The 24,240-nt window shown below is 34.9% G+C and overlaps 1 protein-coding gene across 3 annotated transcripts in view; it reads left to right on the top strand.

Annotated features, from left to right (window-relative positions):
• LOC111058064 overlaps window positions 1-24,240 on the top strand; it is a 1,079,251-nt gene that overhangs the window by 289,709 nt on the left and 765,302 nt on the right. For all 3 annotated transcript variants that reach the window (XR_005573405.1, XR_005573404.1, XM_039443353.1), the window contains exon 2: window positions 13,582-13,622. Coding sequence is in view for 1 of the 3 variants with exons in the window: in XM_039443353.1 (XP_039299287.1) it covers window positions 13,620-13,622 (3 nt within the window). In the remaining 2 variants the exon portion in view is untranslated. The remainder of the gene's footprint in view (window positions 1-13,581; window positions 13,623-24,240) is intronic.

The following is a 24,240-nucleotide window of genomic DNA, read 5'->3' as shown; positions in this document are numbered from 1 at the left end:
CTGAATTCGATTTTGAGCATGAAACACCCTGTAAATGTAACGATTCCCCCCCTTGAAATTCCAAAATTGAGGGGGGGATCATCAACCCCCAAAATAAAAATTTCGAAAAATCAATAATTTTCCTGATGCCTGCTAGTACTCCTACAGACTTTTTGATAAAAGTTAGTATTGTCACATGCCCCAGTTTGGCTGGGAATTTTTCGAATTTTTATTGCAAAAAAACCGATGAAAATTCAGTTCCTCCCCGCAACCCCTGCGACCCGGTCAAAATTTCATTTTAGCAATCTAGTGATGTTGAGGCGCTGAAGAAACAATTTCCCTTGCACTTTGCTGAGAAATGTGAAGTTCAAGAGTTGGAAGTATTGGGGAGGGTTGGGAGCCCCCCGAAATGGAAAATTCTTATATATCATAATTATTCCTATGGTTTCAACCACTTGTCAATCGAATCCAACAGAGCACCAACCACCACAACAACCACCCTTGTCAGGAAGTTTTCAAACGCTCCGGCTTTAGTATATATAAACTCGCGCTTCGTGCTCGGCAGGGGCTTTGCCCCCTGCACCCCTATGAGTGGTATAACTGTACAGGGGTGAGTAGCAGCCTCTGGCTGGGAGTAGGTAGGGTATGGTAGTTTATGTTGGGTGGGTTGGGTGGAGTAGGTTAGGTAGGGTGGAATAGGTGACTAGGGAGAGTTGGTTAGGTAGGATGGCTAAGGTTATGTGGATTAGGTAGAGTAGATTAAGTGGGCCATGGTAGTGTAAGGTATGGTAGTTTATGTTGGGTGGGTTAGGTAGAGTAGGTTAGTTAGTGTGGGATAGGTGATTAGGGAGAGTTGGTTAGGTAGGATGGCTAAGGTTATGTGGATTAGGTAGAGTAGATTGAATAGGTTATCTTGGGTAGGGTAGGTTAGGGTGTCAAGATTGGGTTAAATAGTTTAGGAAGGTTAGTTATGGTAGGGTGGCTTAGGTTGGGTAGTATGTTTTGATAAGGTGGGTTAGTTAGGGTAGATTAAGTAGGTTATATTGGGTGGGGTAGGCTTGGTTGTCAACATTCGGTTGAATAGTTTAGGTAGATTATTTCAGGTAGGGTGGCTTAGGTTGAGTGGGTTGTGTAGGGTGGTGTAGGTAGAGTAGTTTGAGTAGGGTGCAATAGAGTGGGTTGAATAGCATAATTTATGTAGGGTGGCTTAGGTGGGGTAGGTTTAGTAGATTGACTAATAGAGGTAGGGTTGGTGGGATTGGTTTGGTAGGCCAGGTTGAGTATTGGCTGGGTGCAAGTTTTGAAAAGGAAATTTTTAAAAATCTAGAGGCACTGAACAAAAGATTTCTCCTGCACATTGCTGAGAAATGTGCGGTTCGAAAGTTGAAAATATTGGGGGGGTCCAGGAGGGCCCTCAATGTGAAATTGGTTATTTTTGCTATTTTTTATTCACTTTTTAATCACTTTTGGTCATTTTTTGACATATGTCAACATCATTTCACAGTTCAGTGCGACTCCAGATTTTTTGAAATTACCAAAAATCACACTACCCCTCACGAGTGCCCCCTGGATTTAATTTTTGGCTTGATGTTACATCATCAGTTCAATCCATCCAGTTCTCATTTATGATGAATAGCCTTATTCCGATGTGCTGAGTAAGATTGTTCCTCTTGACTTTGCTTTAAAATCAAGCATTGAAAAGTTGAAAAAATTGAGGGGGTCCTTGGTCCCTCCCAAGGTTAAATTCTGTCATATTCTTTCATAAAATGAGAAACTCTCATATATCATAATTTTTCCTTTGGTTTCTATCACTTGTCAATCGAATCCAACAGAGCACCAACCACCAAAACAACCACCCTTGTCAGGAGGTTTTCAAACGCTCCGGCTTTAGTATATATGAAGTTGCGCTTCGCGCTTGGTGGGGGCTTCGCCCCTGCACCCCTATTTGGGGTGGGTTAGCTGTTAGAATGGATCAAGTATAGTTGGGTGGAATAGGCTGGATAGAGTTGGGTAGTTGGATTGGATTGGTGAGGTGGGGTGGTTAGGTTGCAGAATTTAGGTTGGGTAGGTTTGGTAAGATGGCTCTTAAGGCGTTTGTTAGGTAGTGTGGAATATGTAGAGTAGGTTGAGTAGGGTGCAACTGTATAGGTTTGGGTAGCAGCCTCTGTCTTTACAACCTGATTGTCTTTTACAACTGTATGGGTGAAAGCTGTTTAATTAGTTCAGGTAGAGTATCTTAGGTAGGGTAGGTTGTGAAGAGTAGGTCAGGTTGCAAATATTAGGTTGAGAAGGTTAGGTAGGTTAGTTCAGGTAGGGTGGGTTAGGTAGAGTAGGTTAATGGGCGGGGTTAATCGGTTTGGGGTGTTGGGGATAGGTTATACAGCATAGGTTAGTTATTGAAGATTTTTCAAATTGTAGATTTAGATTGTCAGTAGATAGCAGACTCAATTTTATGAGAGATTCGTTTATGTCATGGCCATCACACTTTCAACCTAGTACACATAACTAATTTCATTACTTATTCAATGAAACTGTAATGATGGCAGGTTATGTTACTTGGTTATTTCCAGACTTTGGACCGGCATCATATGAAGCAAACATTTCTTGCATTCAGTTATACAACTATTCAATATTTTGTAAGTTAATCATCAGTTCCAATTGTAATCAATATGTAGTACATTTCAAATAGACAAACAAAACAATGAAGAATGTATGCTTCAGATGGAGGTGGTTTAACATGCTCGTTTTTCAATTTTACAGCTACTGTTTGGTTAAAATTTACACAAATACTAATGATTAGTCTGTCACAGCTAGAAAATTTGCAAGTTTCAACAATCCCATGATATTAGGTTTTTATTAACCTTCTGGTAGTCATGCCCTACTCAATCACACGAGCAGTTGCATGTTGTATTTTGTACAACATCCATTTTTCCAAGTGTTATGTACTCCGTTTACTGTCAAAACATATTAATTACCATCAATTCTGTGTTATTGTTTCGTTTACAGTCCCGGTGAACCGAAATATTCTTAGTAGGAAACAGTCTTAGTATGCTACGTCATTTTGACGTCACCGGGCATGCACAGAGGGCCGAAATAAAAATAGTAGTCATGCGCACTGGTCGAAATAATCTTAGTATAATGATGTCATCAATGATGTCATTGCGCATGCGCTGTACAGTTCTACACTATCACAGCAACCAGTTAATGCTCACGCACGCGAGTCCGCGTGATCAGTGTTACCAACAGTAGAAACTCTAAACTATAATTTCCCTATGGATTCCTACAGCAAGATTTCTTTCCTGAAGTGCGAGATAAATTACTTTTAACATGAAGAGGAGAAACCCATTTCTCCCTCCACAGTTCATAGCGTAGACACAGACAGACATCCTGCGCACAATTGGATGCGCCGTGTCATTTTGCTTTATGTTCTTGTGATGAAAACATCTCTGTAACATACACAAACCAATATACCTGCTATTGCCAGCAATAGATGGAGGGGGGTGTTGCCGCGTCGCGTTACAAAGCTCTCTCACTCAGACACAAAATAAGCAGAATGCTGCTAGGTAGTGGGAGTGATTAGTGGAGGATAGAGCATCAGACGTCTCCGTCTTCGAGAAAGAGCCATGTTAAAAGTAATTTATCTCGCACTTTAGCAAAAGCTTGGCGCAATATCAGATTATTACTGTAGTAACTCAGAAAAGCTGTTTTGTGTGAAAACAGCTTTTATGTTTTTACTCTAGGGGAATTATCTATTAGAAGTGAACTATAAACAATCAATATTCATTTGATTTATTAATAGATTACTATGGCATTTCTTCTCACCTTACCATTCATCAAATCGATTTTTAAGACTAAATAATTTTTTTTAAAGGAAAATATCAACTTAGTTTGAGTTGATACAGTAATGCATAGGAAGTTGAGTTCAATTCTTCTACTTGATATCATCTGGTGAAATTTAAACAATATAACATTTTAATTTGGAGATTGATTGATTAGTTTATTGATCATATTAGCAATTATTAGTTTTATATTTCATTTCAAATTAAGGGTCAAGTTGAGGGTCTCAACCAACTTATTTTTTAATTCCTCACACTTACCTTTCAAATCAATGTGAAGCGACTGTATTTAAATTCACACCATTCTTTTACAACGGATGATTATTATTTTCAAGGGTGCCCAGGGGATGCATATTACATGGGGGGGGGGAGAGTTTCTTAATCCAGTGGGGGGGGGAGGGTGCGTTCACCCTTGTTATCATAACAATAATTTCAATCTTTTAATTTGTTCCTTTCAATAGCTTCAATGCTTCACATTGAGTTGTTTGCCTATTGTAAATACCAACCAATATGTGGTATGCGAATAGATACTATAGATATTATAGACTAACATGATAGAACATAATTTCGACTTAGATTACATCATCATCAGTATTTTCAATGTCCTTTTGAATGATATTCTATTGATTTGGAATGTTCACTCAAAATCAAGAGGAAGAAGACTTTCAATGATATAAAATGAAACACATGTTGCAATCTATTATTATGACAATAATCCAAGGTTATACTCCACGAAGTTCCATGATGATTTTGCAATTGAAATATTCGCAATTGCATTTCTTTTGTTATTCCAAATTCTCCAACAACTCTTCAGTTAATTATTAATTAAAATATAACTATATGAGATATTTTGGATAATTAACATTAATAATTAGAGCTTACAAATAATATTAAAATTCATATTATGATGACTGCTGCAATAGATTAAAATATCAATATTTCGATATCTTTGTCTTTTCAAGTTTTCTTCAATTTTTAAATGAGAAAGTAAGACTTTTAAAGATACAGAAAAATTTTAAGACTTTCAAGATACAGAGTATTGAATACAGACTTTTGAATGCCGATTTCCATTCAAGATGATTCACTGAAGTTTATACTTTTGACCAAGCTTGTACTTGAAATCGTTTTGGATAGGGCCTATGAGAGATACTTAGGTTTCACTCCAATTGAAATTTCGTGGGGTTAATAACCCCCCTCCACCGTCAATGCGTTCTTGAAATTCTTGGGTTCTCTCTAAATCAATAAAATTCTTGTGTGGGGGTCCCAAAAAAGCTAGTGATGTAGTATGACTGACGAAAATTTGTATAGATGGGGGGGGAGTGTGTATAGAAGCTAATTTTTTTTCTGAATCAATGGTGGGGAGGGTAAGGGGTCAACCGAGTAAAGCAAGTTTGATAATGATCTTGATGTGTTGTGAAAATCATTACTTCAATACTTCAGTATCTTATCATTTAGAACACTTTATAAAACTTTAATAGCCTACACTTGATAATACTTTAATAGACTTAGCAATACACAAAATTATGGTGGAGAGGCTACTGATCCATGACAGACGGGAATCATAAGTGTGGTGATTTAAATTTCGACAATGTATAGGATGTATTGGGCCATCTATACATGGTCGAAGACTCAAGATAATACACTAAATAGCTCTCTAGAATCGACATCCACGAGAACAACATTAGAAATTATTCAAAACTACCATAAACTAGAACTTCGCTTTCTCTTTGAATAGGAAATAGAACTAGTGTTAAGAAGCCAATCTAATAAATGAATTCTATATAATAAGAAGCCAATCAATTGTGATAGTGTGAAATTGAGTGGGTATTATTGCAGTTGTTTTTTGTGTATCAGGTCTAAACCTGAGGTGAAATTCTTAAAGTATTTTTCATTGAAGTTCCTGGCTCATAGTTATTAGTTGCTAAAATAGGTGACGATCAAATATTGCTGAGAATCTGTGCATTTGGATGAACGAATCCACTGTAAGCTCCCAACTAATCACAGATTCAAATAGATTTTCAATAGTAGTATAATGTCAGTAAATTTTACAGGAGAGGAGAAACTCTCCGCCGTTTACATTGGTGCACAACGGTGGGATAGACTGCAAGAGTGTCTCTCGAACCTCATGTCTAAGAAGTAAGATAAGAAAGAAGTAAGGATAGGAAGTAAGAACTTTAGTTAGTTCTTAGTTCTTGAAGACCTAAACTTATTTTAGTACTTTGTAATTAATAGTCCACGTTGTGCCATGAAGATTAACTAAGTCATGTTATAAAGAAATTATCGGCGACATAATTTGATATCCGGTTTAAGGTGAAGAGGTTTATAGAACACCTCCACCGGTTACAGATTGATATCCGGTGTGAGGTAAATTGGTTTATAAAACACCTCCACCAGTTCATTATGAAAGACCTTTCCAGTATTCAATGTATTGATATCACTGCGACTTTGATGTTGCCTCTTCTTACAAAAATAAATACTTCTCTCTCAATGGAACACTTGAAGAAAATGTTTGCAAACTGGGTAGGGAAACAATAGTCCCATCTGTACTCCGAGAATTCGAAGAGACTATACTGTGAGGGTCAGCTATTGTTGTAGATATTTCTATTGTTATGAATATTCGACAATTTCCTTCGAAAACTTCCAGATTGTAGACTGGACAGACAATATGCCCTCTTGTGAGAAAAGCACCATGTTCCTTCCGAAAAGAGTTTCAGCTAGAAAAGGCTTTGTTATGGAATACGTTTGAACATCCGATAACATCACCCTATGTTTTTGGCGACCCATTTCCCTCTTAGCAGGTCACTTTCGACTCATTTATGTAATTCGAACAAGAATGCAGCTTTCAAAGCCAAACAGCAATACAAACATGGATACAAAGAACTTCTTCCCTCTTCAAAGAAGATGAGTGAATATATCAAGATGATAATACAATATTGTCCATATATGATTTGCTAATAATAAGGATGGAGAAGAGAATTACAATCATATTACTTCCTCTTATAATCATATTCATTCGCAAAGTTGAAATAGATCTTTCCTGTTGAATCTATGATAAAATACGTGAATTATCTCGATTTCCGAGTTTCAAAAATGGCCATGAAGAATTTTTTGTGGAATCTATCGATTGGAACTCAACAGTTATGTAATCAGGGTGATTCCCCCTGCCTAGAACTGTGGTTCTCACCTCTCAAATTTTCAAATTCAGTACTCTTTTGGTGAAAACGTGAATTTTCTCGATTTACAAGTTTTAACTAGCCGTAAATAATTCCGTATTTAATTTTTTCATTATAACTTACTGGTTCTGAATCTACGATGACCTCCTCTTCATAGAACTTCCATAATCGATGATCTTTAAGCATATTTTTGTGCTCATCTGACCAAAATACATTTATTTTGTAGAACTTGAAGGGCATTATTCTTTTGAATCCTGTTGTTCCAAATATTTACATGGAACTATTGTCATAACTCATAAGGAACTGTAGAATTATTGATTATACATCCAGAACAGTCAATTTTCTATGTAGTTCTGGATAATGTTCTTCCAACTTTACACTGGCCTTGATAATTAATTGTAAAGTCGAGCGCTGGCTTATCTTGGAGCTCTATTATTCGTAGTTTTGCATGCATAAACTCTCAATAATTCGTATATTCTATATTTAATTCATACATCAAGAATCAAGGTAGAGAAAGATAATGATTACAGTGTGGGCTAATGGCTAACTAATTGAGTTGATTGAATATTTTTTTAATCAGCTTATAATTCTGAAATTTTTCATATGCCATTTTAAAAATATGTCAATAGTTTTTTCAATTTCAAATTTGCATTTTATAACTATTTTCATATTGTATACGATTTTTTTTACAATATCAGTGATTGATCATTGAATATATTTATTATTCTGCGATTTGAATGATTTATTTATAACCATCCATAATAAGTATCATCCTCCTCCTACTCCTCTTCCTCCTCCTCCTCTTACTCCTCTTCCTCCTCCTCCTCCTCCTCCTCCTTCTCCAGAGTATGATAGCTGATGGCAAATGCATTTGAATGCATCAATCAATTGACCACATCATGTAAGATTTACCGATCAACTAAGTTCATTTTCAATAAAGACGTGCAATGCATGAGCTCATTACAGGAAATACAAGTATTAGATAGTTGTTTCCTTCTAAAGAATGTCTCCTTTTGTCAAATGTGGTGCATATATGTGAGTGGGTGAGTGTGCGTGTTCATTGAATCATAGGTATATGCTTAGTTTTGCCATGTGTATACAAGGAATGTCAAAGTCAAGGACCAACTATTGTCGATGAGACGGCGGCCTAGTATTAGTCTTCAAAGGCAAAATGCAAAAACAACCCCTAAAAAGAAACTGGAAAATAGATTCTTTTCATACGTGAACACATAGTTAAGACTAATCCAACATGATTAATGTGCCTGCCTGATTTTCCCTCTGCCAAGTCTACAGAAGAGTTAGAACAATATCTGTCACATAAGTGTAAAGTGAAATTTCGTCCCCGAAGATTGTATGTTCCAAGTTTTTAAAACTGAATTAATCATGGAAAGAGTAATTAAAAATGCTCTACAACATATTTTTGTATATAAAATCTTAAAGCTATTCTATGTCGGAGCTGGCAATACTGGTACAGAGAATTTATAATACAATACAAGAAGAATCACACAAAGAATGTTTCGTTTACCATAAGTCAATGAATCAATTTTCAAGCAATCGATCCAATATGTAGCTCCAAAATACTTCAATCAACTACCATACGAAATTAAATCATCTGAAAATATTAAGTCTTTTTCTTTCCTTGCCCTATTACCATAGGTAAGGAAAGTATTGCTTTCCGAAAAAAATTAAGGTACTCGAATTTCTAAATTTCTTTATGTTTCAAGGTCCCCTGAGTCCAAAAAAGTGGTTTTCGGGTATTGGTCTGTGTGTGTGTGTATATATGAGTGTATGTGCGTCTGTGTACACGATATCTCATCTCCCAATTAACGGAATAACTTGAAACTTGGAACTTAAGGTCCTTACACTATAATGATCCGACACGAAAAATTTCGATCAAAAGATGGCGGCTAAAATGGCGAAAATGTTGTCAAAAACCGGGTTTTTCGCGATTTTCTCAAAAACGGCTCCAACGATTTTGATTAAATTAATACCTAATATATTCATTGATAAGCTCTATCAACTGCCATAAGTCCCATATCTGTAAAAATTTCAAGAGCTCCGCCCATCTATGCAAAGTTCGATTTTAGATTCCCAATTATCAGGCTTCAGTAACAATTTAAACAAAGAATTACTAGCGGAAAAGATTGAGCATGAAGAACTGTACAGTTAATGTTCAGTAACATTTTCACCTAAAATTGAAAATAAGCTCGGAATTCGAGAAAATGTTATTATTCAATTGCAAACTGTTGATTCCATTAAGACATTCACTATAAACAGATAGCAGACTTCGTGTGTCTCCAGCGTTATTGTCCTGTCACCAGCTGGCTCAGATCTTGGAATAGTAGACTTGAGATGCGCGTGAACACTAGCGTCAGGTGATCTATTCTCATAACAGCAAGGAAAGTTATGAGTGCGCCACATCAGATTTTTTAAAACTTTTAAGAGCTTGGCTGGTGTCTTTCCAAGAATTAGTTTTTCTTGATGCAACACTGACATAAGTATGAATATGTTTATAAAGAAGCAGATACATAATAATATACAGATTTAGCATTATATACATATACATTTTTTCTCTTTTCGATAATTAGAATCGTGAATAACACATGTGAGAGATAAATAGTTGAGTAGTAATGGTTTTTAATACATTCATATAAGAAATAATAATGATAGCCTACATTTTTTGAATATTCCAGATAAATTGTATTGGTTGTATATTTTTGTTCACATTGGTTTGCAGACGTCACGGAGTGCAAGAGATTTTTAATTAATGCTGGACTCAAAAATCAATGGATTTTATTTTGTATAATTTCAAATCAAGTTATAACCATTTATGTAATTTTCTTAGTAATGATGATTATTTTATTTTTTCTGTAAGTTGACCACGAATACTGGTTAGAGTGATCAACTCAGTTCCTATTTTTAAACTGTAATTTTCTATGTTTTTTTGAAAAGGAATCAATAAATTTCATTTTATTTTTTCATTTTCTTCTTCTTCGATGGCGCTACAGCCCAAATCGAGCCCTGGCCTCCTCAATTCTGCGCCTCCATTCGTCACGATCTCTTGCCTTCCTTCTCCAGTTCCTGATGCGAAGGAGTTCTGCTGCATCCTTGGAAATACCATCCGCCCATCTCAGTCTTGGCTCCCCCACCGGTCTCTTGCCTCCTGGCTGTCCCATATATATTTTCCTGGGGGCGCGAGTGTCAGGCATCCGATCCACATGCCCTGCCCATCTTAAACGTTTCAGTCTGACATATATGGACAGGGGTGGCTCCTTATAGAGTGCAGCTAATTCGTTGTTATTTCTTATTCGCCAGACACCCTCATCACACACAGGTCCATATATTCTACGCAGCATTTTCCTTTCCCAGCGGTCTAAATTGCCTGCTGCCTTTGATGTTAATGTCCAAACTTCGCTTCCATACGTGACCACTGTACGTATTATGGACTTATATAATCTAGCCTTTATATTTCTATGGACGCTTCTAGACTTGAATATCTGCAGCATAGAGAAGAATGTTTTGTTCCCCGTATTGAGCCGCTTCTGTATTTCTTTCATCTCATCACTGTCAGCTGTTATATTAACTCCCAGGTAGGTGAAGTCTTTCACGTTCTCAAAGCTGTACTCACCCACCAATAGGTTTTGTTCTCTTCTGTTGTGCTGACGTCTGCTTTGATGTAGGAACTTGGTCTTATCACAATTCACCTTTAGACCAATCTCATTAGCTGCATTTTCCAAGTTTGTGAACATTTCTTTGACTGCTGCCACTGATCTTCCTGCTAGGTCCAGGTCATCTGCATACCCTAATATCTGCTGGGTCTTGTTTATTAATGTACCACTTGTATCTGCCAGAGTCCCTCTTATCACCCTTTCTAGTGCAAGGTTGAAGAGAACTGGTGCTAGGCCATCTCCTTGTTTCAGTCCTTGTTCCACCTCAAACTTATCTGTCATTTCCCCATCTATCTTCACCTGACAGGTGGTCTTCTTCATTGTTGCTCTGACAAGTCGTACAAGCTTTGTTGGTATGCCAAGATCAAGCATGGTTGAGTATAGCTTTTCTCTGTCGATGCTGTCGTAGGCCTGCTTGAAGTCTATGTATAGGTGGTAGACATCTATATTGAACTCCCAGAACTTTTCTGCTAACTGTCGGGCAACAAAGAGCTGATCTGTCGTTGACCTGCCTGATCTGAAACCAGCCTGATACTCTCCTCTTTTTCATTTTAAACGTAATTAATTCTACGAGAGCCTATCAGAGAAGCCTTCTTTTATGAAAGGCCTTCTCTGATTGGTTCTCGTAAAGTTAATCACGGTTAAAATTTAATCGGCCTCTGTGCAACAAGACCTAGCTTTTCACATTCATCTGATTTTGAAGCTTCTCTTCAATTAGATTGATAATTATGTTATAACTGTGTTATAACTCTCAATATAATGTCATAACACTCTTAAAACATAATAATCACTTGATATGTATTGAGCAATACCTTTGGTTTTATTAGGAAAATTGATTTGGAGCTTTTATTTGCATAAATTAATATACTTCATAGGTAGCGAATAGCAAGATGGACCCTGTTGTCATTATATTTTCAAATGGCTGCAAGGGACCATTCCGTTATGCACTACCATTCTGGGTAAAAGAGGATCTTCGAGCAATAAACGTTCCCTTTTAGGTTATCTTACTGTTGGTTATGGATACTCGGCATTCTGTGCGACGTCATAGTTCCTAAGAATATTCTATTGATGTCATAGTGACTAAGAATATCACTGCATGTGTATGCGCGTGCGTACGTTGCCCTGTGACGTAACGTACTAAAACTATTTCGTACTAAGAATATTTCGGTACAACTAAATGGCACCTAGAGACTGAACCATTGCTCGGTTGATACTGCAACTCATTGGAGTGATGGGTGAAAATTTTGGAATGCATAGGTGACTCATTCACTGACACCACCCCATTCAATAGTTTTGTGCAGCCAAAAAAACTGACACTGTTGTACTTTTTACAACAGCGCGACTGCCGGAAGGTTAAGGAATGTATCAGTTATAGCCTATTATGTACAAGTAATAGCCTACTACATACAAGATGAAATTGAGTATTGGTAAATTTAATATAATTTACATCATCCCATACGACAGTATTAAAATCAGTTGTTCTACTTTGGGTGTTATTTTTTATTTCTATATACAGATTAAGTTAATGCAGTATATTGCATCAGTTTTGTAATATTTAAAAAAATATTTTATTATAGCTAGTTCTGCAATGAAGAGATACTGAAAATGCAATATATAACTTTAGTATTGTCATAGTAACAATTACCTCTTGTAGTAAAGATAATTTTTTCAAGATAATTTACATCACTGGACGTATCAGCTTGAGATAACAGTAAAAGCTGCGACATAAAAGCCCTATACCATGGGATATCTACTTATGCTATTGTTTTTCTATGATATAATGGATATCTTGCATTATCGTATCTTATATTGAATCACTAGGTCTTCGATTCAAGATTGAGATTAAATAATACAAATTATGGTCTTTCAAAACTATGTTTTATCGCTATCAGGCTATTCGGAGTGAATGCTTTTGAATCGATTCACTTATCGATTTATAATAATTATTATCCTATTAAAAAGTCCTCAAACAATACCATCGAGTTGGAATCGCTATTCTCAGAACAAGTTTTGAATAAATTCACAAATTATTTGAGTTTCCTTGACCTTTGGACGTTTTGAAAGTAGCCTGCAACTGATCAATAGTTGAGCTACCCTTCCAATACGCAATCACGTTTGCATAAAACCGTGAAAAAAGCTAGTTGGGATTTTTCTAAAGGTGAGTGAATAGATACACTGTCACAAAAAGGAAATGCCATTGCCTGTAGCTATTGGTTTTGTTACTGCATGGATAGTGGAGATATCCCCGCTATAGCCTAAATCACATTATCGGAGATGCAAATGACTCTGGTTTTCAATAGGTTAAGGAGATACGCTAATATAATTTGTTACAATCAGTATAAAGCTGTTCTCTAATCCTTTCAAGTTCTAATTAATCATTTTATATATTTAACTTTTAAATTTAACACCTATAAAAGTGATACTCTAATATAACACTGCGGTGTGGTAAACCTCAACTTATTTCTTATCATAAATCCTATAGATTTCGATAATTAGAAAAAAAATTCTACAGATATCCTCTTTGTTAGCCTATATTTTGGAGGTATGATACCCCGTTTAGTGACAAAACCATTCTTGTATAAATTTTACACGGGTTTTCTCTGATCATTGCACATTTATCCGCTAAAATGTATTTGTTTGAGAAAGAATTATTTTCATAATTAACATTAAGTACCTGCATTTTCTGGAAGTCATAAATGAGTACTTCAATTGAGTACTTATGAAATAGAGATAGGATTATAGGGTTTTCTCATAATACCCAACCAAAAGTACATATTTTTAAGACTATTAGAACATATTCATATTCATATTTGATATGAGAAATATGTAAAGACTCCATACTTGAATAATGTTGCATAATTTATCCAGAAATTCCATTACTCTCAAAACTGAACTAATTTACTCATTTTGTATGTTTTTTCTTAGAGAAATAAAGTGGAAGTCGAATCTGGATTATCCTTTGAATGGTGAGTAATTTTGTCAGTTGGGACACTAAAACAGAAATAACTAACAAAGAAACATACAAAAAATAACTAAGGAGACTTCAATTTCTGAAGAAAAATCAAATAAACGAATCTTAAACACTTGGTAAATTATACGCTGAACTTGGAAAATCGAAGAAGTTAATATAACACTGGGGTGTACCACACCGACAGTTTCGTTTGGTTACTGAGCAATAGCACACTTACTGTCAGTGCCAATGGGGCAGATACATCAGAATAATGCAAATTGAATTAACATAGGTGTGAAATATCCATATACTTTGTTTCAGGGGAGAGAGAGCTCAAATGAAAATGTTTTGGGTATGGTACATACCAGTGTTATATTCAAGGATTATGATTCTGCCTTCAACTAGGATTTCATGAAGACTGCTGCTTGATTTTTAGCTCCAGAGAAAGAGAGATTCAGTTTCAGGAAGAAGTGTTCCAAGAGAAAGAGTTCAATAGAAATAGTTTCGAGAGAAAGAAATACATAATAGAGTTCGAGGGGAACTTAATAGTCAACTGGGGCTGTATTGAACTGTAGAAGTTATAAGAAACAGAATAGAAATATATCTGAGCATCCAGCATTAACTTTGATTCAGAGTTATGCATGAAGTCGGTGTGGGTGTCATTACACATGAAGTAAGAAATGCTACTGAACAGTAGCAATTTCAATACTTGTATCCGTAGGATGTGATTGGTGATGCAAAGTAATTTATTTGATTAGCGATATGTTCCATCATCGCTTCTCTTCACACCTTCCACCATTGCATATCCATTTAACCCTGCTCCATTCAGAAAACGTGACTATCCATTCATCGCACGTATCACAGGTTAGAGCTTTCATATTCCAATCGTATACTTTACAGTTTAGATTGTTCCGATTCGTGGCACTCTCATCGGAATTATCGAGGTTATTTGATTGATTGAATGAGTCTTGGTGGATGGAAAGCGGATAAAGTAAGGCAAGTACGGAGTAGGGAAATTCCCCATGCGATGATTGGGAATATGGGAATAGGGTAGTTTCTTACTAACAATAGGCGGTGGTGACTAATGATCAAACTGATAAATAGCCTACACCACCAATCTAGTAATAAGTCACCTTTCGTACATTGATTACTAGCGCTTCGCAACGGATGTGTGAGAAAAAGAATATATAGAACGATCGCAGCCTGGGATGTCTGATTTCAGGTCACCTTGAACATTGGTTCAAAAATGATTTGTATCTAGTAGCTGAGCCATAAAGCTGAAGTCGATTTCACACAATATATATGTAAAATTGTAAAATGATTTATCATTTGAAAGACTCATGAACTAATTGAGTCTGGATAATTGATTCTTGCACAGTAGAAAACAGAAACACACCATATAAATAGAATGAGTTTGAAGTGTAATGCATGTGATGAAGTTTTTCACTAATTGTCAAGCAACAGTTTTATAATGAGGGTCTTCAACGCACGAGTTAGATTTAGTTTAAGATTCAAGCGAGCGAGCGCGTGTCTCAAACATCTTATGAGTGCTTCAAAGATTAAATGAGACTTTTGTATACACTATTTTATCTACGACCAATCAAGCAAATTATCACATTGATGAGTTGTTGTAAGAATAGAAATCAACCAACTAACCTATATGATGAATATATTGAAATCACAATAGGTATAAAAATTACTCAGCTACTCAGAGAGATTGATAAGTAAATAAATAAACATAGATTATGTAATAATGCAAACATATATTTAGTGTTTGCATTATAACATAATCAGAGATAAAGTATATTATATACAAACCTTGCAAACAAAGAGCCCTTTGAGTAGCACACATCCAATTCACCATGAGAATGACCTCATCAATCAATCATATCCTTCTTTTCTTACTTCAATAAAAGCATTTGATAAGTTCCAAGTTTAAGTGCTTAGTGCTTGGTCCAACTGTTTAATTTCAATTTCATTCTGAATCTACGATTCGGCTCTGGAATACAGGAACAGTTCGGCTAAGATATCAATGATTATTTATTCACGAACAATGGCAGGCCTTAATATGGTTGAAGCACTCATCCATTTCTCCATTATCTACTGATTTTTTTTCGTACCTTTCGTAAGGGAAGAACATGGAGATGGAAGTTCAGGAAAATGAGTAAAAGTAGTTGGTGAAAGTATGTCTTTGGATGACGGAAGGTTGCATGAATAATGTATGCAATAGTGAAATAGCTTCCCTTTCACCTGACAGCTCTATCCTTCCTCTTCTGCAACAAGAACAGCAAGAATATAGAACGTTCTGTGATATTCTAACAGCAAATGCACTTGGAGGAGTAGGCCTTGGGAGAAGCTTCAGAGTTGTTTCACAATTCGAATTTAATTCCCATAGTGATGCTTCCAAGCCTTGACGACACTCCACAATATGAGAGTGTTCATTTATATTGATACCCACACGAGTCAGAAAATCAATTTGATTCCAGTGTAACCATGAGTAAATTCTGCTCACCTTCCAGTTTTCTCCCCAAAACTAATTGAATTGTCACAAAAGAAATTCTCTTATTTGAGAATAAGAAGAACAAATTTGTTAAGCTAGTGATATACTAGTAAAGAGCAATATAATGATGAAAATGGATGATTAAGAGGGGGAGATGTCAGTATACACCACCGTCAAAGTCAGACACATCCATCCTAGGACTGAAAAACAGTCTTGTTTTGGCGGTGGCTGCTTTTCTTGTTCTTGTGCTGAAAAGAAGTGTCTTGTTTTGGCGGGGCGAGTCCGTGACTAATTTCTCTACCTGGAAAACAGTCTCTGGTTGTCGCTATAAGCTGTTGTCGTTTTTGCTGGAAGAATCGCTAGAAAGTAAACTGGTTTGAATTTCGGCTCAGACTGTACTTTCTTGGAAATATTCTATTTATAACTTAGTGTGACTAGAGAATTAGTGTGTGTGACCATTCATGAAACCATACTCCTGTGTGACATTGTCTCTTATCTCAACCTTATCAGAGACAAGAAATATAGCTTATGCTTATCCTTCATCTATGACCTTATTTAGTTCTATTGTTTCCTCTCTCACTCTCTCTCTCTCTCTGTCCCACCCTTCCTCTATCTAACCATTTCTCTATCACTCCTACGCCACTTTCCCTCACTCTCTCTCTCTCACACACACACACTCACATTAACTCTCTCTCTCTCTCTTTGGTAGGGAGTTAGTGGGGAGGATATTTTTAATATTCTTTCCGAACAATGGACATTGATATGTCCAAAGCTCCGCCAATTTATGTAGATGCATAACAATATAATTATCTATAGTTATTATATTACAAATTACTTTTTCCTACAGTTACCTTGAAAAGTGGCCATTGCTGCACTGATTACAGAACGCAAAGAATCACTTTTCCGCTCTAGTGCGGGAAAAATTTTTTCTGCACTCCAGATTTGAAACATGGCAACACAAAATAGTTGGTGGGTTATATGGAGGATTAGTGCACGAAAACAAAAATTAAGTTGGTAACAATGACTGTGGTTAGATTCAGATGAGAATTATTCCATTAGATACCCTACATTTATGATAAAATCCCAATCTAGAAATCCAAAACAAGAATAATGTTTATCTAAATCATAATTGAATAATAAATTCCCATCATTTAATAATAAATAATGTTTATTTTCTATTGACAGTAATAATTATTTCAAATCCAGGCAATGAGAAATGTAGCAAACACACATTATGAAATTCGAATTTTCTGGTTAAATAATTACCGTTCGAAATCCATGTAAATAAAATCAATAAAATAACATAAGAATATACTACAATAAAATATTTCCTGTTTACTTATAGAATTTTCCGGTAATTTTAGTTAACCTTAAGTCTAAATATCTGAATACTGTTTTTAGCTGGATGAAACGAAGTTAGGTACGATTCTTCCCGCTAGGTCGCATGCTTGTTGGTTCAGCCATCCCAACAAGCTCGTGGCATGTATTTTGAATGCGAAGTTTTTGTTTTATCTGTATTTTTTCTAATTCTTGAATGAATAAAAATGAGAATTTTCAACTTCAATTGGATTATTAATTTTTAAATGAATTAAGGTTGTTATTAATAACAGCACATCACACAAACATTTGATGGATTTCAGCAATCATTTTATCCATAATTACCCACTTCTTATATTCAATGGTAACTGTAGGAAAAATTTAATGTGAAATACGTGCGCAGAGTTCCTCTGCTGCACTCAAGAATCCATTCCGCCCGAGCCTACGGCTCGGGCGTAAACGTTTCTTTCGGTGCAAAAATATCGAAGTATAAATAAAAAAATCGAAGTATGACTACTATAATAATATACTACTCCAAAGCAGAGGCAATTCGAAAAAGACATGGGAGTGTATCAATGATCTATTGAATATAAAACGAGATAAAAAAATACCCAATATAGATCCCGAAGTTCTAAACCACCATTTCACGCATGTAGGTCAATTATATGCTAATAAAATAATAAATAACAGCCCTAGACAACGTACTCATGCCGATTCGTCAATCCCCTCATTCAATTCATTTTATTTGGCTGATACAAACTATGATGAAATAATAGACACAATCAATTCTCTCAGAAGTAACTCTTCTCCAGGAGTAGACAATTTGAGTTCTGCCTGTCTGAAAAAAATAGCTTCCTATATTGTAGAGCCTCTTAAAATGATAATAAATAAATGTTTTTTGGTAGGTTATTTTCCTAAACTATTTAAAGTTGCTAAAGTTGTTCCTCTTTATAAATCAGGTGATAAATCAAACCCCTCAAATTATCGCCCAATAAGTTTAATAAATAATTTAGCTAAAATAATGGAGAAAATTATAAAGAAGAGACTAGTAAGTTATTTGAATAAACATAGAATTATCAACAGAAATCAGTATGGATTTAAGAGTGGCATATCAACAGAAGATGCAATATCTGACTTTTTGGAAAGAATAATTGAAAACTTCAACAGTAAAAAGAAAACTTTAACAACTTTCTTAGACTTGGCAAAGGCTTTTGACACTGTATCCCAGTCAAGATTATTAGAGAAGATGGAACACCTTGGAATCAGAGGCTCACCTCTCAAACTATTCAATAGTTATCTAACTGAACGGTATCAACTACTTACGCTGAATACTTTATCAAGTAATAAAAAACTTACTGAATATCGTCTGCCTCAAGGCACTGTTTTATCACCAATACTTTTCCAAATTTATATTAATGATTTTCTTAAAGTTGACATTGGGAACTGCTCAATCGTATCCTTTGCTGATGATACCGCTCTCACTTTCACTGGCAATTCCTGGGAGGACGTGCGCCTTAGCGCAGAAAATGGTCTAAGAGTAGCACAATCTTGGCTCGATGAACATATGCTTACTTTAAATGCTTCTAAAAGCGTATTCATGACTTTCTCACCCAATGCCCAAACACAACCTCATGAAATAGAAAGTATTAAAATACACCAAGTAAACTGCAATTGTCAACAATCAACAAATCACTGCTTTTGTCCTGAAATTCGAAAAAAGGACCGAGTAAAATACCTGGGAATACTGTTGGATCCATATCTGAGATGGAATATTCATAACACCTAACACCTCACTAAAATCTTCTAAGCACCAACTGTTTCTTGTTTTTATGTTTTGTTTTTTTTTTATCATAGAATAATAATTATTGTGTTTTACTAACTTTTATCTAATTTAATCTACAAACTTATATTTGTGTGTAAGTTCCACTAATCTTTGTTCTTTTTTGGTTCAATTTCTTAGTTTATATTGAATAAATATATTACTGCAACTTAGGTCTACGCACAGGTTTTACCTTGTAGGCTACTCCTTAAACATAGATGGACATAAAAAAATAATATACTGCAGTTTTGGGATCATTTTATTTATTTAATAGTATTTTTCTTGTATTATTTTTATATGTTATAATATTAGATTATTATAATTGTGTATGTTTTTTGAGAAATAAATTTGAATTTGAATTTGAATTTGCAGCAAACTGTCACTTTGCGCACTAGTTGCACAAATAACTATTTCATATCATATAAAGTTCAATAATTATTTTCTTAGTCCATATTATGTAAACTCATCTATAATTTTGCTGTATTGTAAGCTATTGTATATAAGTGTATAAGCCAGTATATATTGTAATCTACATAAATAAAGTACTCAATCAATCAGTCAATCAATCAATCTCTCTCTCTCTCCCTCTCTCTCTCTTACTTTTGGTAGAGAGTTAGTGGGAAGGATACTTCGAATATTCTTTCCAAAGAATGAATAGAATAGAATATTTTTCACTTGCTCATAACAACAAAAAAGTTTTACATATCAACTTAAAAAAAAAATTTAGTAGTTCAAATAAATTTACAACTGCATAATATCAGAAAAATACATAGAATTATAACCACATACAGTAAAATGAAATCTTGATCTTTTTGCAATTAGCCTAACTAAGTAAAATATTAGAAACAAATGATGATTAGGGCAAGTGAAACAAATTACTACTTGCAAAGTGGTAAATAATAACACTTGAGTGCAAGTAGGAGTCAATAATAGATTTTAGTTGCAAATAACGAATGCACACACACTCACTCTCTCACACACACACACACACACACACACAATAATTAATTATCAGGGCAAGACTCAGATATCGGTCAACTGAACAATAGATCAATATGAAACAAATTTAATTCGATAATTTAAATTAATAAATAGGAAAGAAAAAATCTGAAATTGATAATTTCAAAGTGCTGGTCTATGTGGGCTCATCTCAAGACAGTAAACAATTGCTCAACATCATCTGGAAGATATTCAAAAAGCCAAGGCCTCAATTTCAATTTGAACTTTCTATATGTATTTATACTTTTCATGTCAGGTGGCAGAATATTATAAAACTTGGGGCCCAGAAAAAGAAAGCTTTTTTGGAAAAGAGTACATTTTGCCCTAGGTCCTCTCAACAAACCCAGAGTTGCCTGACGTGTCTGCTGGGTATGATTATTCTCAATTATCATAGGTTGATCATAGCTTCCACTCATCCTGTAAAACAGAGCCAGCACCTTGAAAACATACAAATATCGAAGAGGAAATGCATTCATTTGTTTAAAGTAAGGAAAAGAATTTGTTCGTCTATGAACCCCAACTATGACCCTCATTGCTGCCTTTTGTGATGTTATTATTGATTTGAAGTGAGAAATGTATGTTGAAGCCCAACATGCAATCCCATAATCTAATTTGGAATTTACAAATGCAAAGTAGAGCTGAAGCAAAACACCTAGAGGAAGAAATTGCTTTAGATTATATAAAAGACTCTTAACAGATTGAGTAAGTGTTTTCTTAGACCAAGAACATGAATACTCCATGTCAATCTGTCATCCACAACCAGACCGAGGTATTTCATGGACTGAGCTCTCTCCACAACAGTACATTTGCACCGCACTCTCCCACAATCAATCTCATGATATAGTAGAGGGACATCTAAAATGACGATGACAAGGAGAAAGTTAAATAATTTGTTTTAGTGGCATTCAATGTTAATTTATTATAATCAAACCATAGGCGCAGTACATCAAGATCTTGCTGCATCAATACCTGTAATTCAAGAGAATTTCTAGATGTGTAGGAGAAGGCAGTGTCATCAGCAAACGATGTTGCATAGCCATTGAACTTATAAGAGAATAAATCATTTATATATACAAGAAACAGAAGTGGCCCAAGAACAGAACCTTGGGGCACACCGTTATTAATCCTGAGGGTTTTACTATTTACACCGCCAATACACACATACTGGTGTCTGTTCTCCAGGTGGGATGTCATCCATTTCAAAGCTTTACCACGGATACAAGCAGCATTCAGCTTTTCAAGAAGAATTGAATGGTCAACTGTGTCGAACGCCTTCTTTATATACATCTGTCATCCAGGGTTTGAGTTTTTTTAGTCGGATATGATTATGGCTCTCTAAAACTGAATATGTGGATTGATTCAAATAATTTTTTAATGTATCTAAAAATAAAGATAACTTATCATTCTTATTCTCAATTAAATACATTGGGTCCCAATCATGTTGCATCAACAACAATTTTAATTTATCATAATCAATTCTGTCTTTTTTTATATTGACATGATTATTGTTAAATACACTTGATTCTGAAATGGTTATAGACACAGCTCGGTGATCTGTTATCAATGTATCGATGACATAACTACTAAGCCTATGATTATGTTTTTTGGACCTGAAGAATATATGGTCAATGCATGTTGAACTTGATGATGTTACTCTAGTATCCATATCAATGAGGGATCGAAATCCATTACCATTCATTATTTCTAGATATTCAACAGTATTGATGTTATTCATATCATTAATATTGATATTAAGGTCTCCCAACATCATACAGTCTGAGCCATGATGCTGCTCCAAGAAAGTATTAAGACTATCCAAGAATTGGCTGCACTCAAATCCATGCCACCTATACACACACAAAACAGTAAATTTATAATTAAGAAGCTAACACTCCAGGAAAATAGAGTCAGAGCCCTCAATTCTGCAATCCATTCTAGAGCAACGAAGGCCACTCTCCACAGAAACATAAACCATAACTCTTGATGCCGCAGTGAATTCGCTACCAGCATGAAAGCTCTCATAGCCGTCGATATTAAAGAGACGATTGTCATCATAACATTGTAGCCATGTCTCTGACAAAACAATAATTGAAGGTAGCTTCTTCCAAGAACTAATATATGCGAGAAAATTGTCAAAATTTTTACCTATGCTACGTATATTCTGATGCATTATGATTCTGCCACCATCTTCCGCTAGAGGAGATGAATTAATTTCATCAATTCCTACAATATAACTACAGTTATCCTCCGCCATAGCAACAAATGGATTCAATATAAATTACATTCATATAGCACAAATAAATCATCTCCCTTATTGCAGTTACACCTAACAAGTTTGTATGTTTTTCAATAAAAAAGTCCAATAAACAATAATAATAATAAGTGAGTCCTTACCATTTGATTTTGAAAAAATTACAACATTCATACAACGAATCTCATATTGAGAAAAATAAATTACAAATTTGTCAGAAATAAGCATAGAAATGAACAAGCAGTGAGAGCATGACTGTCAACTGTATAGTATAGAGCACGAATTTATTATTGAAATGATAATGGATATATCAAATAGATAAACTAGTTAAAAATTTCAATTCTAGGTTAATATAAAAACGATGTGAATGAGTGACTAATTTGAATCATTCAGAAAAAAAAAATAATGAATATAAAATGATCAAATATTTGAACTAGATGAGAATTTCATTTCTAGATTAATTTATAACTATAATAATGTGTGAATTGAGTGAATCATTCAGAAAAGAGTAATTGAAAAATAAAAGAATAATAGAAAATAAAAGAAAAATTATTAAATATCAAAAAAGAATAAATAAAAAGTCAATGTCTGATCTAATATAAATAGAGACACAATTAAAATTCTGTGCTTTGATAATTAGTTGGAAAAGTTGAAGTCCTTAACTAGTTGGAAAGTTCGAGATTTCCTTAATAGCAATAGCCTTAGATGAATCATCCCTTTGAATGAAGACATTGCCATTCTTGAATCAAACATATTTGATGATTCTCTGCTTTTGAAGTTCCTTTCCTTTTAAAAACAGCTGACGATTATGTGGAGACATGGTATCATTTATGTAGAGAGTTTGTGAGTTATCCTTCCAACCAATCTCACTCAGAATGATTTTGCCTTTTTCACTTTTTTTCTTCATGAAGTTTTGTTTGTCCGGATAGCTATGAAATTTGACGATAATTGAAGGTGCATCATTAGATAGTCTATGACAGTTATTTATCATACTCGGTTTGAAATCGAAATTAATGAGATTGGAAATCAGTGTTATCATCTCGATTATATTTTCACCATTCCTGAAAGGTACACCTACAATGTTAATACAGTTCTTTTGCGTATATTGTTGCAAAGAACGAACATCCAATTTCGCTACTGAGAGTTCAGCTTTCAATTTATTCACTTCCTCCGTAGTAGAGCTAATGTTATCAGAACATGTTTTCACCAAATCCTTTTGTTTCGCTATACATTTTTTATTTTCATCAATCAATGAATGACAGAGTTCGAGCGAGCTGGTCATTTCCTCGTGATTAGATCGCATCTTTTGAATATCAGACTTAATAGTTTTTAAATCATTAATAATAGTGTTCAGTTTGTCGTCTGTTGTTGAGTTACTTACAGTCTGCTTATCTACTTGGTCGCTATCACAATCTGCCGTTTCTTCTGTCTTATCAGCTCCGCCTGTTTTATCGCTACTGCTACTGGTATTCCTTTTTGGAGGCATGGTTAACTTTGTAGAAATCGTTCATCACTAACGAAATTAGAATAAATAAAAACACTATATCTCCACTTACAGCACGCGTACAAGGAAAACCAGTGTACTGTGTGACGCACAAGGTGTAACTTTACTACTTCACGTAAAAACCAAACCCGAAAACTCCAACTAAACCAACAATATTTCACATTAATGACAGAGCTTCCCACTGACGTCCTTCCTACTCAAACATTCCACAAAAGAAGTTTTTCTTTTCGAATTCACATACTTC

This window comes from Nilaparvata lugens, chromosome X, assembly GCF_014356525.2.
Source record: "Nilaparvata lugens isolate BPH chromosome X, ASM1435652v1, whole genome shotgun sequence".
Lineage (NCBI taxonomy): Eukaryota > Metazoa > Arthropoda > Insecta > Hemiptera > Delphacidae > Nilaparvata > Nilaparvata lugens.
This window is presented reverse-complemented; position numbering and strand designations above follow the sequence as displayed.